Source organism: Palaemon carinicauda, chromosome 36 (genome assembly GCF_036898095.1).
Source record: "Palaemon carinicauda isolate YSFRI2023 chromosome 36, ASM3689809v2, whole genome shotgun sequence".
NCBI classification, from domain to species: Eukaryota; Metazoa; Arthropoda; class Malacostraca; order Decapoda; family Palaemonidae; genus Palaemon; species Palaemon carinicauda.
Window position 1 is genome coordinate 22,315,613 of NC_090760.1, and position 18,153 is coordinate 22,333,765.

The 18,153-nt window shown below is 38.5% G+C and overlaps 1 protein-coding gene across 5 annotated transcripts in view; it reads right to left on the reverse strand.

The window, feature by feature from the left end:
* Positions 1-962: 962 nt before the first annotated feature.
* LOC137628806 (eukaryotic translation initiation factor 2D-like) overlaps positions 963-18,153 on the reverse strand; it is a 301,426-nt gene continuing 284,235 nt past the window's right edge. For all 5 annotated transcript variants that reach the window (XM_068360030.1, XM_068360031.1, XM_068360032.1 and 2 more), the window contains exons 11-12: positions 17,108-17,321; positions 963-1,160 (exon numbers count right to left, since the gene is read on the reverse strand). In XM_068360030.1, the coding sequence (XP_068216131.1) occupies positions 978-1,160; positions 17,108-17,321 (397 nt within the window). In that variant the 3' untranslated portion in view covers positions 963-977. The remainder of the gene's footprint in view (positions 1,161-17,107; positions 17,322-18,153) is intronic.

Consider the following 18,153-nt stretch of genomic DNA (forward strand, 5'->3'; position numbering starts at 1 on the left):
TGTGATAAATTGTGTTATTACCAGGATTGACTACTGCAACTCTATCTATTACAATTTACCATAAGTGCAACTTAAGAAATTACAAAACATAATAAACAGGAGCAAGACTGATAAAAGGTGTCCCACCTAGAGAAAGGATCACCCAAAAGGTGTCCCACCTAGAGAAAGGATCACCCCTATACTAATCAATTTACACTGGTTGCCGATTAAAGCGAGAATTGAATTTAGAATATGTACAATAACCCACCAAGTTATCAGAACCGGGCATCCAAAATACTTAAAAGAATTGCTACATATTGTGCAGCCAACAAAATGTGTCGACATGAGAATAGTTACAGATGGCTTTAAAAAAGTTTAAACTGTTGGAACCTAGATTTATGTCTACTTTAGGCTCCAAAGCCTTTAAATATGCATCCCCGAGACTATATAATAAGCTCCCACGAAACATTTGAATGATTGAAGACATTAAGGCTTTCAAGAGGAAACTGAAAAGTTTCTTATTTCAACAGTCATACAACAGTGACAATTTAACAGTAAATGAACAATAGGCGATACAAAACGTTAAATACTCTGAACGAACAAGGTAAAGCGACAGTGGAGCTCTTGTAGAGAGTGGGGTTCCCCTGCTGTATGGGACCGGAAAAGCAGCCATCAAAGTAAAGTAAAGTAGGGTGAGTGTTCTCTAATGCAATAAAATGCTATAAGGTACTGAGTTTTTTTTGCTCCTGGGGGCTGACAGATGTAAAATTCCCCTTGCAGCCTATAAGAATGAAATATAAGGGCGGGAAAAAAAGTTTTTCTTTTTGTTTTTAAGATCGAGAAGTTTGTGCTTCCAGAAAATTAGCAATATGATTTGCAGGTATGATTCATCAAAATAAATGCTAATTCTAATGTATCCAACATTCTTACCCCTGAAAGTAACTGGAATATAATGTACAGTATATCCACATGCTTACATTTACAATTACTGAAATATACTAACCTAAGAGAAGTTTTGCAATAAAGGCAACTTGATTTCCCTGGATAAGCACTTGGGTCATGCCTTGAGGCTTATTTTCAGCTGGTCCTACACTTGTGCTTGCAGCAACACCAACTTGCACTTGATGGGCGAACTCATTCTCATCAATACCATACATATTGGCATTATACACTAATGTAACCTGTGAAATGAAATACACATACCCATATTAAATGTCATGAAATTTTGGTAGTTTTATCAATATGGCACCATAAAAAGGGATCATTAAAAAGCAAGAAAATATACAAATGTTTCTCAACACTGACATGTGCCAACCCTCCAAGAGTAATCTTTTTTTCTTAAAACAAACCTTTTAATATAAGGAAGTAATGTTTGTCACTGACTATAATAACACAAACTGTTTGTTTTGTTTTAATTTGTTTTCATTGTTCTCATCACCATAAACTTATTGTAAAAAAGGAAGAAATATACTGAACATTTTGGAAAAATACAATGATAATTAATGGAACGACAGTCGAAAGATGGAAAAAACTACAATTGTCATGAACAGAAGATTTAAACTGATATCACTTGAAGGATTAGAACAAGATTTTCATCTTCTTGCTAGATAACTTCTTACCTTAACTAAATAATGTCTTTATTATTGAACATAAAACATATTTAGAATAAATGATGAACAATGTATATAACTCAAATGAACATAAAACATAAAGAATAAATGATGAACAATGTATATAACTCAATGTTTATAACCCTCTATCTCCCCCCAAGTTTTTAAACGGCCTTTTAAAATGTCTCTCGTGGAGGTCGGTTTAAAACTGATGTCAAAACATTGGGTGGCAATTAAACGTCCAAATTATAGGTTCATGAACACTAAACTCCTGTTAGCATGTGAAGGAACGGAAACTTGAAAAACAATTATTGTCATGTGTTGATCATGATGACACTATAGCTAGTTCATCTCGAAATCACAGTGCCATGCTGGCGGTCGACGGGTACGACTGGACTTGCGTTGCTCCAAATTTGGCATGGCAGGAGTTAACTGCGATGGAGAGTTTGTGCTATCATTGGGAGGCGGAATCTCTTCTTGATGATTCGCAGTGTTACCGAGGTCGTTGGGATAGCATTCCGGAGCAGCAACATCAAAATGAATGTTAGGGGTAGTACCACTTGGTAACGGCAAAGTGGTCAATGGAAGAGTACCATGTGTGTCCGGATTTTTGGTTGTCGGAATGGTGTCCTTCGCAATGGTCTCAGACATTTTAGTGGTCGAAGGATTGGCAATAGGTACAATCTGATTCCGATTATAGTCATCTCTAATTGTACGGACTTCTGGAATACTCCTGACAGGCACGTATTGTCTCAAAAACTTCCGGTTCCTTAGCGTGACCCTACCAGAGCCATCAACTCTGACGACGTATTGGTCAAATTGGCGGACTTCTATGATGACACCGGTTTTGTCCCATTTCAGGGGGTGATTTCCTGTTTGATTTTGGATGCGAACCCGGTCACCTACGGACAGTGGGGGTAGTCTCTTAGTGTGCTCTGATAAGCGCTCTCCCTGTTTAAGGTGTCGATGTCTTAGGGCCGCCTCTCTTGCATCGAGTGTTTCCTTCCACGTGTCGTGGGGACGGTACCTGCCGGGCGGGACAGGTATGAAGTCTCTGATGGGACAACCAAATACACATATTGCAGGAGATTAACTTGGTATCTCTGTCAGGTGTGTTCCTGTATTGGAGCATCGCACATTGGAATTCATCAGTGTTGAGATCACCGTTACTGCCTGTGTTGTCCGCTATAAGACGCTTGACAGTTTTGACGCCTATTTTGGCTCTGCAATTACTATGTGGGAAGGCCACAGAGGAAAGGCGGTGATGGACTCCCCAGTCCTTTAAAAACTGCCTAGTTGCCGTCGCTGAAAATTCAGGTCCACCATCAGATGTCAATTCATCCGGAATCCCAAATGTCACAAATGTTCGGCGTAGTGAAGTTATAAGACCCTCTGCACCGTTCGAAGATCGTTCAACTATGGGCCAATTCGAGTATCGATCAACTATAACTAAATATCCAACTCCTCGGTAGTGAAAGTAATCTGCACAAACACATTGGAACGGGTAGTCTGGAGATATAAGGGGTGTAGGCGGAGCACTAGGATTCGAAGGCGCGATGCGATTGCAGTGCTTGCATCCAGCTCGAAGTGCTGTTATAGCGGGTGTTATCCCTGGCCAAAACACAGATGACTCTGCTCGCGATACCATAGAGGTAATTCCTTGATGTGCTGAATGAAGAGATGTGAGAATTTCCTGACGAAGGGGTGGAGGAATAACTATACGCTCCTTGTATAGTATCACACCATCAACAGTGTAGAGATGCTCGCGGAATTGAAAATACTCTCGAAGATGTACAAGAAATTCTTGGCGAGACTCTGGTACTCCGCATTCTATAAGGCTGAGCAGTTCATGCATGTTATCGTCACTACTTGTGGCAGTGCGAACTCTGTCCCAGGTGACTGCTCTCACGTTAAGCGAGTCAAGTGAGCATACTGCTGATGCGGTGATACAAGTATCAATATCATTGTCAGTGGAAACAGAATATGCTGATGGCAATTTGTGTAGGGGAACATTTCTCACGGAAGGTACACTGTCAACTGATGCAATGTCATCTTGAAGCGATAGCTTTTCAGATTTTCCAGTTGGGTGGCGCGATACTCCATCTGCAGCGAGATGCTTGACCCCTGGGATATGAATCATGCAAAATCGATAGCGGAGGGACTTTTCCTTCAAGTTTCTGAGACGTGAATTTGATATGTCCTCCAATGATCTGTCGCCAAATATTTTCAACGGGTTTATGGTCAACTGCGACCACAAGATCTTCACAGCCAAGAACAAAGTATCTTGCCTTATCAAGAGCATCGACGACTGCCAACGCTTCACCTTCAACTGGTGCATATCGAGACTCAGCTGCATGTGTGAACCTACTTCCGACAAGTGTGATCTTCCAACCAGTGCGACAACAAAACGGTCGGTAGTCTGGACAGTCGCAATGTTTCTGGAACAGACAGAATCCAATTCCTGATTTTGACCAATCGGTGGCGAGACAGGTAGGTTTTGTCTTGTCAAAGATTCGCACGCCTTCTTCAATTTTGTTGATAATGGCAGTTTTAGACTCCTCAAAGAGTGCATTAATATTGTCATTCCAGGTGAATGGTGTTCCTGGTTTCAATAACTGTCTGAATGGTAGCATTTTGTCGGTCATGCTGAAAGCATACGATACTTGGTTTACTAAACCAAACCAAGATCTGACATCGGTGATATTTCTTGGGGTTGGAAAGTCCATAATTGCACTAAGATATCTTGCACATGGGCGAACTGTGTCTGGGGTTATTTCAAATCCAGCGAATTCAGCTGTGTCTTCTGCGAAACGAAATTTGTCAGGGTTGAGTGTTATGCTGTGTCTTCCACATATGTCGAGCCATTGTACAGCTTGGAAAAAACTCTCCTCTATTGAGTCAGACCAAAGAAGAACATCGTCGACACATTTAGTTTTGTTGGGTATCTCGGCAACTATTTCATCATACCGTCGAGTATATCCGTCGCCAGAAGCAATATACCCTTGAGGGGCTGTTTTATAATGATAGCGTCCCCAAGGAGTGATAAACGTAGTTAAGTGACGGTCAGATTCCTGAATCGGTACACTGTGGTATCCGTTCCAAGCATCAAAGACGGTTTTCTTTTTTCCTTGTGGTACTGACCTTGCTTGGTGAAATGGAGAAGGCGTATGATGCGTTTCTCTCTTAGCGTGCACATTGAGAGGCTGAAAATCAACTGTTCGTCGAGGTGTGCCATTTTTCTTAGCACATACAACCATCCGATGGCACCAAGTTACTGGTTCTCCGATTGGGACAGGTTCAAGGACACCAAGACGGACGTCCTGGTCAAGTCCAGCTTTAACTTCCTCTTGCCAGTGTAACGGCACTGGCACTGGTGTGTGACGAGCAACAGGATCAGCATTCGGATCGATCATCAGCTTCATTGGGGGTCCATCCATTAGTGGTAACGGTTGGTGGTCACATACGTTGAATGTACTTGATTCGTAGTACTTCAAGAGGTAGTCCTTTAGTTTAGACCGGTTGGACTCGGTTGCACTGAACGGTAATTCTGTAGGCGGCGGAGGTGGTAGTTGACGTTTTGGGCAGTCACACTGATTGGCTAGTCCACTAACGCTTCCTACTCCATTGTTGGTGGCATCCGGAGTTTCCGATTGTGTGTCATAGATTTCACCAATAGTCGGAAAACTATCCGATATCATGCTAAGGGCGATGCAGGCTTCCCTACTGATGAAGAGCTTATCCGAGTTGTCGGTGACATATGTCATTTGTCTAGTCTCAACAAGGTTCCCCTGCTCATCTGTTCCTGATATACAAAGGATTGTGGCACCAAGGAATTTAATGCCTCTGTTATTTGCAGCGTGCATTTTCATAGTTACAGGAATGAGGTCACTTTGCTTGAGGCCAAGTTTGTGGATGACCTTGATACCTGCGAGACAACTTTGGCATCCAGTGTCTGCCATTGCAGATATACGAACAGCATGTGTACCAGCTTGAAGGTGGAAACCAAAGGCTTCGTAATCCTTAGGTGACGTTCTGATTGTCAGATTTATGAAAGGTTGAGATTTGGAAGGTCTCTTTATCCAAGTATCAGATAAGTTGTCATACAGATGGTGGTCCAAAGGCAATGTCTTGTTGGTGTGTCGTTTAGAGATTGATGATACGCTGCACAAGGTGTTGAACACCGCATTCTCGTAGTCATTGGCATTGTGAGCACTGGGTCTCACTTTTGGTTTGCCCTTACTACGGCAAACACTCTCGAAGTGATTTTCTCGGTTGCAGTGTTCACATCTATGACCGTAAGCTAGACATTCTGATTTTCTTGCACGTGCAGGAGTGTTTTTACCATGTCCTTTCTTGCCACAGTATGAGCAAACTTCGTTTTTATCTTTGACAGCGGTTTGTTTTGCCTTTCTGTATGAACTACTGGCCGCTGCTTGGACCTCATGAGAGTCTAATAGTCGGGAGGCAGATCGTTTACCAGATTCTTTAGCTTCGACAAACTGTGCAACTTCTTCCAATGACATGTCCTGATTCTTATCACCAAGTAGATCTAATTGTATTTCAGGGTCACATATGCCGCGTGCTAATACGTCTCTCACTATTGTGTCAGTATAATTTACATCAACGTTGCATCCTGGACATTTTATCAGGAATTTGCAAACACTAGCCTATCCTATAAGTCGTGCGCAGAAACGTCGTACAGGCTCATCACGGTCTTGACGCATGTTGTGTAGAGTCACTCGAGCTACCATGGTGTTTTCCTCTCGAACTGCCAGTTTTTTTATTGCTCCCATCACTTCTACTTCAGTCTTGTTAGTAAGACTGCCACCAGCTGATCGTGTTAAGTCTTTTCGAAGTTGTTCTTCGCAGCATTCTAGAAGCTGTACCACACGATCACGGCCCTCAATTTTAGTTGCGTCTACATAGTCAGACCATCGTGATTGAAAATATGCCCATTCTTCACTTGTTCCCGCTGTCGATATTGTGGGTCTTTTAACTCTTTCTACTTTGGCAGCTTGTCCAGGAGCATGTGTGGTGCAGTGAGCAGTTATGAGTGCAGCTACGATGGCGGCCTCAAGGTCGTCCGTGACGTAATCACAGCCTGATATTGGACATCCTACTGCTGGCATTTTGATTAGTACTTAGGATTTAGTCATTCACAATATCTGTTATCCTGAATCCATCTCTGGCCGTGGTCATAAATAAGAGCTTGGTCCATTTATTCAAATGTCTTTATTATTGAACATAAAATATATTTAGAATAAATGATGAACAATGTATTTAACTCAAATGAACATAAAACATATTAAGAATAAATGAAGAACAATGTATATAACTCAATGTTTATAACCCTCTATTAACAAAATGGTTTATATTTTGTAAAATAACAAAAAATTTCTAACCCTAAAGGTCATGAAAACCTCTTACAAGTATAGTCAAACAAATTTGTTATCCATGAGTTCTCATATCCCTCAACTATTACAGAGTTTCATAAGGTAATTTTTTTTGCTGCTCTAAACTAATATTATCTAATACTGCTAGAAGGCTAGACTATCTTCATAGGGGTCCCAAATCTAAAGATACATTAATTTCAAAATCTGTTTCCTTCAGGAAATGAAAATAAATTTTGAAGCGTGACCGGATATTTTCGTTCTGGGAAACATTTAATAAGAATTGGTTGTGCAGCAATCAGAGTTGACTACCATAGCCAAATCTCTTATGGTAGTTCAAATAATGGTCATTAGGCAATGTAACTCCTATCATACATTTGTTCAGTGAATCTAGGAATTGTTATGTAGATTAGCCTCCATATTTCAATGAGTCCATTTCTAATAGTTCCTCCTTACTTAGGCAACACTTGTAATGAATTTGCTCACCTACGAGCAATGGCTGTGATAACCAACATATTCCTCATACTTATATGAAACAGATTATTCAATTTTATATTAATTATACACACAAGCACATAGGTCTTCTCCAATGTAAACAGGCAATAAAAAGTGTATATTATTGGCCATAAAATTATCATCCATAATGTATGACAAAAATTATATTACCCAACTTAGTATTGGTAATACTAGGCTTTTCTGACGTAAGTATTGTTGACCTATTATGGCCTACTGTGGATCCATCTAATGTTATGGGTTACTTAAAAAACACAGTTATATAAAAAACTGATGATGAAATATGTTATTTCAAAACTTCTATGCTACTGTATATGCACAGGGGTGCAAGCTCAATCAACATATAATTAGGAAACAGAGTACAGTATTGGATTTCACATACTATCCCTAGTAAAGAACACCATAGAAAAGCAAATGATATTAGTTAAGCCATCAGTTGTTGATAATTTTTATGATATATTCATATGCAATTAGAAGTGAGGAGGAAAATGGAATTTACTGAATATTGGGTAATAAGGTTTTATTATGAAAATCTACATTTACTTCTATTAATGTTAACCAGTATTTAAATGATTGGTGGATAGGTAGTTAATCTAGTAGGGATGGTAAATACATCCACCTCTAGGAAACTAGAAATTAAATAAAATTAACCTAAAAGGTCTAAATCTCTAACAGAAACGTATGGTGCCTTTGTTCAAAAGCACGATTGTAAAAAGAGCTTGAACCTAATCTTAAAAATGCAAGTATAGAGATGTACTACACCAATGACTTGTCCTAAAATACAAGGATAGAGAGATACTTTAATAGTGACTTACACTGATAAGTTATTAATACTTCAGTTATATATGCCAATATCAATAAACAATGGGTTAGGCATAACCCACTAAAATACTGAATGTAAAGGTACCAACCCCTGTGCACATTATGCAGTGCACTAGCCATTAATAAATGGTCTGTTTTAGGAGCTAACAGAGTAATAAGTGTTTATGCACAAGGAACAATTCGCTAGGCTAAAGCCAAAAGGATAGTTATAAAGAGCTACTCTAGGTGCCTAGCATGCAATAAGAGTAGGATGCAAAGTAGATGTGAGGTGTTCAGAGATAACCACAAAGCCACATACGTTGATTTGCCTTAAGCTCTGATCACACTTTAGGTGCCAGGAGGAAAGAATCTTAAAACTATCAAACAACAACATTTCTGGACAGAGATAAGTAATAGAAATCATCATAATCTAGAAAGTGAGAAATTATGCCTTTTCTTTAAAACTAATCCACCTGCTCAAGGGATTTGTGGGGGCAAAGAAAGAGGGATTGATTGATTGATTGATTTCAAGTTTTCAGACATCCTGACATCTAAGGTCATTGACGCCGATATTTATTTTATATAAAAAATAAAAGAATATTCAATTAAAGCCATAAAAGTCAAGATGTCATTATAGAAGTTAAATAGTTTTCAGAAGACCTGCTTCTGAAATAAATCTAAAAATGCCGCTTGCATTGTAGGAAACATCATGTCCAAGAATCTTGGCAAGGATGAACCTGCTATCCCCACCTCGAGCCTCAAACAGATATCTATTTCTTAAGTTATCATAATTGTGGCATTCGGTCAATAAATGCCTCACTGTTAAAGGTATCAAACAGTCGTCGCAACACAGTTGGTGTTGGCCCTTCAGAAGAAACTTGTGTGTCAACCGAGAGTGACCAATGCGGAGACGGCAAAGAGACGTCTCCCACTTTCGGGGCATCATGTTATACCTCCAAGGAGATATGACATTTGTTACTTCTCTTATCTTATAGCCATCTAGACTATCCCAGTGCTGTTGCCAATCATTGCAAAACCATTTCTTGATATTAGGTAGGAAATCATTACAGGGAATGGGATACCTTCTTGGTAGCAACTCAGATGCAGCATTCTTCGCCAGTAAATCTGCCTTCTCCTTTCCAGACACACCTACATGTGCTGGAACCCAACAATTATACCTCTCCGACCAATAATAAAAAAACTTTCTAAAATCTTTAAAACTAGAGGGTTACTAGAATTAAAAACTTCCAAACTGGAAGGACACTCCTTGCATCACTAAAAATGGTAAAATTACCCTCCTTCTCCAACGCTATTTTTTCAATAGCGGTTAGTATACCATACAGTTCGGCAGTAAATATGGAAGCTGTTAGAGGAAGTGCACCCTTAAAATTAAAACCATTACTATGTACTCCAAATCCAATGCCAGCATCAGATTTGGAGCCATCAGTATATATAATAGTCAATCCCCTGTGTTCTGCAACATGTTCTAAAAAGAGAGACCTGGATTCTGAGTCAGTCATATTCTTCTTAACTCCAATAGAGTATTTATAAAAAGATAACTCTGGTAATTTCCATGGAGGCGTTGATGATACATTAAATGGAAGCTCCTTACATCTAATTATATCAAGACTGTTTAATGATTGTTTCACCCGAACGCCATACGGTTGAGGAGATTTTGGGTGCAACTAAAAATTGTCTGAAAGGCTCAAGAGTTAGGGAGTCTTTGCAACCTAAACCAAAACCGAATAATAGAAGACTTTCGGTAGAGGTCTAGAGGTAACTCTCCAGAATCAACAAGGAGACTTGTGATAGGCGAAGTTCTAAATGCTGCTGTGGACATTCTAATACCAACATGATGTATTAAATCTAACATATTTAATCGGCTTGAAAAAATCAAGGCCTTGTATAATTTTAAAATAGTACTGCGATCTGGCCCCCATGATGTATGGGACAATACTTTTAAAAGATTCAGAGCCTCGAGACTTTTAGCTTTTAACGCTTTTAAGTGAGACACCCATGTAAGCTTACAATCAAATATCAACCCTAAAAATTTAGCTTCACTTACACATTGACCTTTAATGTATATATCCAGGTCTGGATGTACTCTCCGGATATGACAGAAATGGACAATAGTAGTTTTACTTGTTGAGAACTCAAATCCATTCATATCGACCCCTTGGATAATTTTGTCATTTGAGAGTTGTAGTTTTCTCTCAACCATTGCCATTCTAGCTCCAGCAAATGATATGGAGAGATCATCCACAAATAGTGTTGAGAGAATATCCCGGGAAAGAAGGACTGAGGATATCCCATTAATTGCAAGTGCAAACAGGGTTACACTCAGCACACTACCCTGAGGAACTCCCTCTTCCTGACATTTACTCTCTAATAAAGTTTCCCCACTCTCACTTGAAAAAAATGACTGAATAAATAGTCGTAGCTCTCCTCTTAATCCCAATTCATGAAAGGTTTTATGTATACTATATCTCCATGTAGTATCATATGCCTTTTCGAGGTCAATAAAAGAATGTCACATGGTGCTGTTTGAAAGCAAAGGCTTCACAAATAGAGGATTCAAGTCGTATCAACACATCAGTCATTTAGTGCATTTTTCTGAATCCACACTGAATAGGTGATAAAATACCATTCTTTTCAAGGTACCCCATCAGTCTTGCATTGACCACATTCTCCATGATTTTACATAAACAAGATGTCAATGCAATTGGCCGATAATTTGTTGCTAAAAACTTGTCCTTACCGGGTTTTAAAAAGGCTAAAATAATGGCTAGTTCCCAAACACTTGGATAACTATGTTCATGCCATATTCTATTAATAATGCTCAAAATAAATAACTTTTTATTAAAATGTACTTGTTTAATCATTGCATATGGAATTCTATCAGGTCCAGGGGCTGTATCATTACAAGTGGAAAGGGCAGAATCAAATATCTTTCAGTAAAAGGAGAATTGTAGGACTCTTCCCTTCCTGTTGCAAAATTTAAAATTTTCTTTTCTTCAATCAGCCAGAGCATTACTAAAATCATTTGCTTCAATTACATACTGACCGTTCACCTTCAATACTGGTGGTGGGTTTGAGGTAAATTTGCCTGCAATCTTTTTTATTTTCCTCCATACAGAAGATGGTGGTGTTCTACTGTTAATGGACGAAACAAAAGACACCAAAGACTGGCATCTAGCTTCTTGCATGGCACAATGGAACTGTGCTCTACACTTTTTGTATGTTATCAAATTTTCCTCAGTACGGCGTCTACTCAATATCATCAAGAGATTTTCTGGTGGCTCTGTGCAAGACAGTTAATTCTGAAGACCACCACGGGAGTGGTCGTCTTTTGGATAATCCTGTGATTTGGGAATCGAATTGATTCCTGTGGTATGGAGTGTTCCATTCAGTAGGTCTTTGGCATCATCAATACTTTCAAACTGTTCTGCACTCCCCTTGATTTCACTTAACTCACGGAATTTAACCCAGTCTGCTTTGTCAAGATTCCATCGTGGAGATCTTTGTAAAGGTGGACCATTGTTGGTGTTTATAATGATTGGTGTGTGATCACTAGTATGCCAATCATCTAATGTCCTCCAATCAAAATTAAGAAGGCAGTTAGAGCTCGCAATTGAAAGGTCAATGCATGACGAGGTCCCTGTCTGAACATGGAAGTGCGTGAGCTCTCCTGTATTAAGGAGTCCGACATCCTCATTCTCCACAATTGATGAGATAATATTGCCTCCTGTGTTTGCTAAAACATCACCCCATAAAGGATGTCTACCATTCATATCTCCCAATAAGAGAAAAGGTTGAGGGAGTTGTTGAATGATCTCTACTAAATTATCATATAAAATATTATGATTTGAAGGTAAGTACAGAGAGCATATTGTATATTTTCTCCCTATATCAATTTGTACAGCCAATGCCTGCAGGGGTGTACGAATAGACAAAGGTATTAGGGGAACATCTTGACGAACGTACATGAAACTTCCACCATGGCTTCCTGCTTGTTGATTATATGGTGTTTTATAGCTAACATAGTCTCAAGGACTAGGAATGTTAGCATCAAGATTACTTTCCTGTAGACATACAATAACGGGGGAATGTTCATAAATTAGGAGCTTAAGTTATTCATATTTGGCCCTTAAACCCAGACAATTCCATTGGAAAATGGAAGAGAAAACTATGGATTATCTCTAGAAGACATCTTGGATGAGGTCTTCCCATTAGCAGTTTTTAATCTAACATTATTACCTATAGGTTTCTTCAGAGATGGTCTTGATATGTTGGGTTTTACATTTGTGTCCTTTTGATATGTTTGTTGAGGCAGATGGTGGACCTCAACTTGAATTTCCAATTTATTCAGTTTATCTTCTGGTTCATTAGAAACATCCACAGACAAAACATCAAATTTATTTGATGTCATAACTTTACATCCACAGACAAAACATCAAATTTGTTTGATGTCGTAACTTTAATTTTTCTAATGGAAGGGGGAGAGAGAGATGAGGTCTCCCTCTTTTACGATTAATTTATGTTGGGATTTTAGGTTTTTACACCTTTCCCACTACAGGCGCATCAGGTAAGTTGGTTTTAAGTGGAACCTCCATCAAATCAGGCAAGGACATGGCCTGAAAGAGGTTTGTATTAGTTTTTGTAATGGGGGATGAAGGCTGTACAGAAATGGGCAATGCCTTAGTGTTAATACACTGTGGTAAAGCCTCAGGAGGTAATATGCTTACCTTGTCATTTGGCATTTTATCAGAGGGAACATTTCTTTTTTTAGAGCTATTGGCAGTACTAGGTGGGTTTGACTTTAATGCCTTAGCTTAGGTATTTGATTTATTTAATAGTCTTTTGGCATGTCCCACACTTAGATATATGTTCTAAATTAGACTTGTTGAGGGCAGCTTCCTACGTCTCTGGATTTATGATTTGAATTGCAATTTAAACACCTGGCTCCAAGTGGACATTCTCCATGGTAAGATTTGGAGCAAATACCACAATTTTTTTTCATTTTTGCAAACTTTAGATGGGTGCCCAAATTTAAAACAAGTAAAGCATTGCAGTGACTTCTACTTGAATGGTCTTACTTTAATTATTTCGTTTTCAATAGTAATGTGGAATGGTACATCAGCATCCTGGAATGTAAGGATTATCATTGATGTACCTGGGACTTTGTGAACTTTCCATACATTCAGTGGACACATAGCCAGTATCTCCTCCTCTGTAAATTCATACAGATCTATGTTAAAAACTACTCCCCTTCCGTTGCTAAAATTTAGGTGGGGTTTAACATCTAACTTGATATCATCATTAGTTGTTTTTATGTTGGACAGTTATACTGATTGTGTACTAGATTTGGCATAGATAAGGAAACTATTTTTTTCCAAAACTAGATATATCGCCTGGTGCAATAGTTCCTACTTTTTTTCTGAATTAATTTGCATATTTTGAAATAATTCCCTGTAACCCCTTTTGATTCAGCTATAAGTCACATTGGTGGTTTTGGCTTTCGCTGGGAAGGCATAACTAAATCAGCGTCTTTTTCCAACCAATCGGTAGGCCTATATACATCCAAATCCTTTGGTACCTTATCGCAGAGAGCAGCCACGACATTTAAGTTATTAATTTTAATATTATTCATGTTACTTATTGCACTAAATGTTTTGGCATAACTTCTGTAAGATATCCATGAATCCCATTTTTCACCAAGTTTCATCCTTATTTCTTTTATACATCCATAGCACTCAAATGCTTTACATGATCATCAAAGTTTGTCTCTATTGGAATTTGGGCAGCATGAAGGATTCAAAGTTTCCTTGTGTTACCCAAATTACTAGACTTTGGAATATCAGTAGAATGGTCCTTTCCAGTTCCGAGGTCATCAACAGAACTTTCCCTATTCAAATTATAAGAGGCCGTCAATAGTGAGGTGGGGGGGGGGGGGAGTCGGCATTTCCACAGGATGGGGAGTCAGTGTTTGAAGGGTCCATAATTAAGGGTGGGATTTTTTTTTTTTTTTTTTTTTTGATTGTATTGTTGGTTTACCTTATGGAGGTGTAGACCCAAATGCTATTTTTCCTTTGTTATAAAAAACAAAGGAAAAATAGCATTTGGGTCTACACCTCCATAAGCATCAAGGTCCATCAACAGAGCTTTAATTTCACGAGATTGTAAAGCTAAACTAGTTAGTTTAGCCTCAGGAAAACAGGAGTGAGGAAGTTAGACTTTCTCATTACTCTGTTTACTGTCAAACACATAGGCCAAAAGGGTTGCCTTTTTCTTTGGACAGTGAGTGACAGAGCCATCTGGTTTAAGTAAAGGAGGAACTGTTGCATCTACATCAAAGAGTGCAGATTTAAGGGTAGTCTACCACTGCAGATTTCTTAGCTCCAAAGTTATCTGTTATTTTATGCAAGTTAGCAAGAAGAGGAGCTTTTAGCACTTGTTAGAGAAATGGTAATGTTACTCCACTATATAAATGTGTTTGTGGTAGCTCAAGTTCAACTGATTACTGCTCAATTTCCATAACTCCCATATTATCTAAAGATTTTGAACGTTTTCTGGCAAAACAGCTTAATAGGTTTGCCGAGGGTAATCATCTGTTCCCTAGTTTGCAATTTGGTTTTCGTAAAGGCCTTGGAGCATGTGATGCCCTTCTTATAATATCCAATGCTGTACAGAAATCCCTTGATTGTGGTCAGGAGTTCATATGACTGGCCTTGATTTTAGTGCTGCCTTTAACCGAGTTAATCATGAGGCGCTTGTTTTCAAACTCATAACAGTTGGGAGTGGGTGGGTCATTTTTTAGCATTATTATTGAATTTCTAAGTAATAGATCTCAAAGAGTTGCTGTTGATGGGCACCATAGTGAGCATAGGAATGTGATATCTGGTGTTCCACGGGGTAGTGTCCTTGGCCCATTACTTTTCATACTGTATACACGACATGTGGTTTGGCCTAGCAAACAAGCTTGTTGCATATGCAGATGAAGCTACTCTCTTTGCATCAATTCCATCTCCTGAATGTAGATCTGGGGTTGCTGAATTTCATTTAGCTACTGCTGAACTGACCTTGAATATGCCTATGATGCACTACCTAAGATATACAAGTCCACATAAACATAGACATCCCCACTGCAGCAAATAATCACAAACACACTAGAAAGAAAAAGAATAAAGCAATTAAACAACCAAGATACTCCAGCCACTGGAAGAACATCTGTTCCCACTGACAGCCAAAATCAAAGTGGCTGCTTCATGGGCAAGCAGGGGGTCAGGGCTTCCCCCCTCCCATCCCATCACATAAATACAGGCCACCTGTTTATACCTTGTTATAAAAGTTTAACTACTGAGTACTGCAGCTTCATCATTATCATCAGCTCCTCCTAGGCCTATCAGGCAAAGGGCCTCGGTTAGATTTCGCCAGTTGTCTCTATCGAGCTTTTAATTCAATAATTCTCCGTTCATCATCTACTTCGAACTTTATAGTCCTCAGCCATGTAGGCCTGGGTCTTCTAACTCCTATTTAAAGGGCGAAGGTTTGTACTACTGTAGGAAAAAATGACTTTTTTTTCAATATCTATAATACTAAAGATGTGATACTTTTCTATATTCTCCTTTTAATTTCGGATTGAAAAATCATACGCTAAGCCTGTAAGGAGAAACAATGTTTTACATTATGATCCAGGCTCTGTTCTGTTTTTGTAGCTAGTTGCTCAGGAAACTGATGCTGTATCTTCAAAGTTTTTATTACCGCCTAATTAGCATTTATGGTGTGCTGGCATTGAATCCATAGTTTGGATCAGGGTTTCTAAATATCAGAACATATGCACCAGATATGGTAAAGCTGTGAAAGGAAAAGGGAAAAGCCAGCAAAACTACTTATGCTAAGCCATTTAACTAGTTAATAATAGTTTTGTTTAAAACAGTACTGTTGTTATGGTGTTAACGTAAAGCTATTTTTGGTCCTAAATACTTTAATAACACTGCAAAAGTAGAATTGTTTAGCATAATTTTATGAATCTAAGATGAGGAAATAAAGACAACACACTAATTGCACACTAGTAGTATTTACAGTTAAAGACAATACATGTAAACAAACTCAAACGTATATGAATTTAAATGTTTTATTACCTCCGCTAACGAAGTTGGAAGGAGGTTATGTTTTACCCCCTGTTTGTGTGTGTTTGTTTGTTTGTTCATGAACAGCTTCCTAACCACAATTTTAATTGTAGAGTAATGAAACATTCAGGGATTAACTTGTGTAAAAAGTTGGGAATTATTAAATTTTGGAAGGTCAAGGTCACACAAGCAAAATGTCCAATTCACATAATCAGCCATAAGTTTCGACATCGTTGTCACGGAGACTTCAAACTTTGTTCATACTTGAGTGTATGAAAATTCACGCCAATTAATATAGGTTAAGATCGAAGGTCAAGGTCGAGCCAAAGGTCGAGAAATAAGCTACCACGGCAGTGGTCTGCGCTCTACTGAGTGCCCCTCTAGTTGTGGCTGTATTCAAATCATTCATTTAATTTACATTAAATACTGTATAATTCAAGTTTATAACAGTCAAAAACTATTAAGATATTCAGTTTAGGTATGATTATTGAGGTAAGAAGGTAAAGTAACTTGTACTATTAGCAAGTCAGAGGTCTGTTACAAAATAACTTCCCATAATCCAGCAAAATCGCCAATCCAGCAATAGCTATACAAAGAAACCAAATCCTCCTAACATTTGGCATATAACAAAATTGTAAAAACCTAACAAAAGAATAAGAGAACTTTTAAAGAGCTCAAAGCTAACCTTTTTATTGCCAGTTCTTTTGACAACTACAATTTCTATTGGTTCCAATTTTCCTTTTCTGATGATGGGAACAGCTCCTTCTCTGGTGATCCTCACTGCTGGGGACATCTTTCCTAACATTCGTGAGAATATCTCATCCCACCGTAGAACTTCTTTAAAACCTTCTTTTTTGTTAACCACTACCTCGTGCAACAGTTGGTTGAGAGTAACATTTCTGCAAGAAAAATTTCAAACTTTAAAATCAATATTTATCATTTCAATACTTATCACATATCCAACATTCATTGTGCTTTAAGTTGCAAAAGTACAGCTTTGCTTGGCAAACTAAAAATTTAGACAATTTCTATGACTAGCCAACAATGCTACTATGCACTACTATCTGTGGCTGTTACGTTTGAAAAACTCACTGTATTGTTACTCCTTACTAGATATTGGGTATTAAAAAACTACAAATTTTAAAAACAATTTGTATTTTTTGTAGTTATTCAAACCTGAATCATTTAAATGGGTTACCCCTAATTCTGTTTTCAGTGACCAGACAACAAAAAGAATAAAGGGTTCAGTTGCATCATAATTGGTTGCTAGGCAACCCCACTGCATGGCAGTGCTGTGCTGTTGTACGGCTTGCATCACTCTCTTCTGGTCAAAGACTTATGGGGTGGTTGAGGTAGGACCTTTGCTTAAATGACTAGGGTTTACATAGCTATGGAAAATACAAATAATCTTTTAAAATTTGTAGTTTATTCCTATGCAGATACAAACTTCTGAGTTATTTAAATGGAAGTCTTCCTTAGGTGGGGGGAAGGCTTCTTTAAGAGGTATTCACACTCTCTTTGACAATTATAAGTATGTATAAGTATGAGCAAAAGTCAAAAGTGGATATGCAGGGGCCGTTGAACTGGCTCGTAGAGGCAAGGTTGCAGTGTCCAATCCTTTAGGTCCAGTCTAAGACATAGGTAAAGCCATATGAACATTAGGCATCAAACAAATACAGTGTATTAAATATATTCATTTATAGCTGAGAACATAGTTATTCTTACCTACAT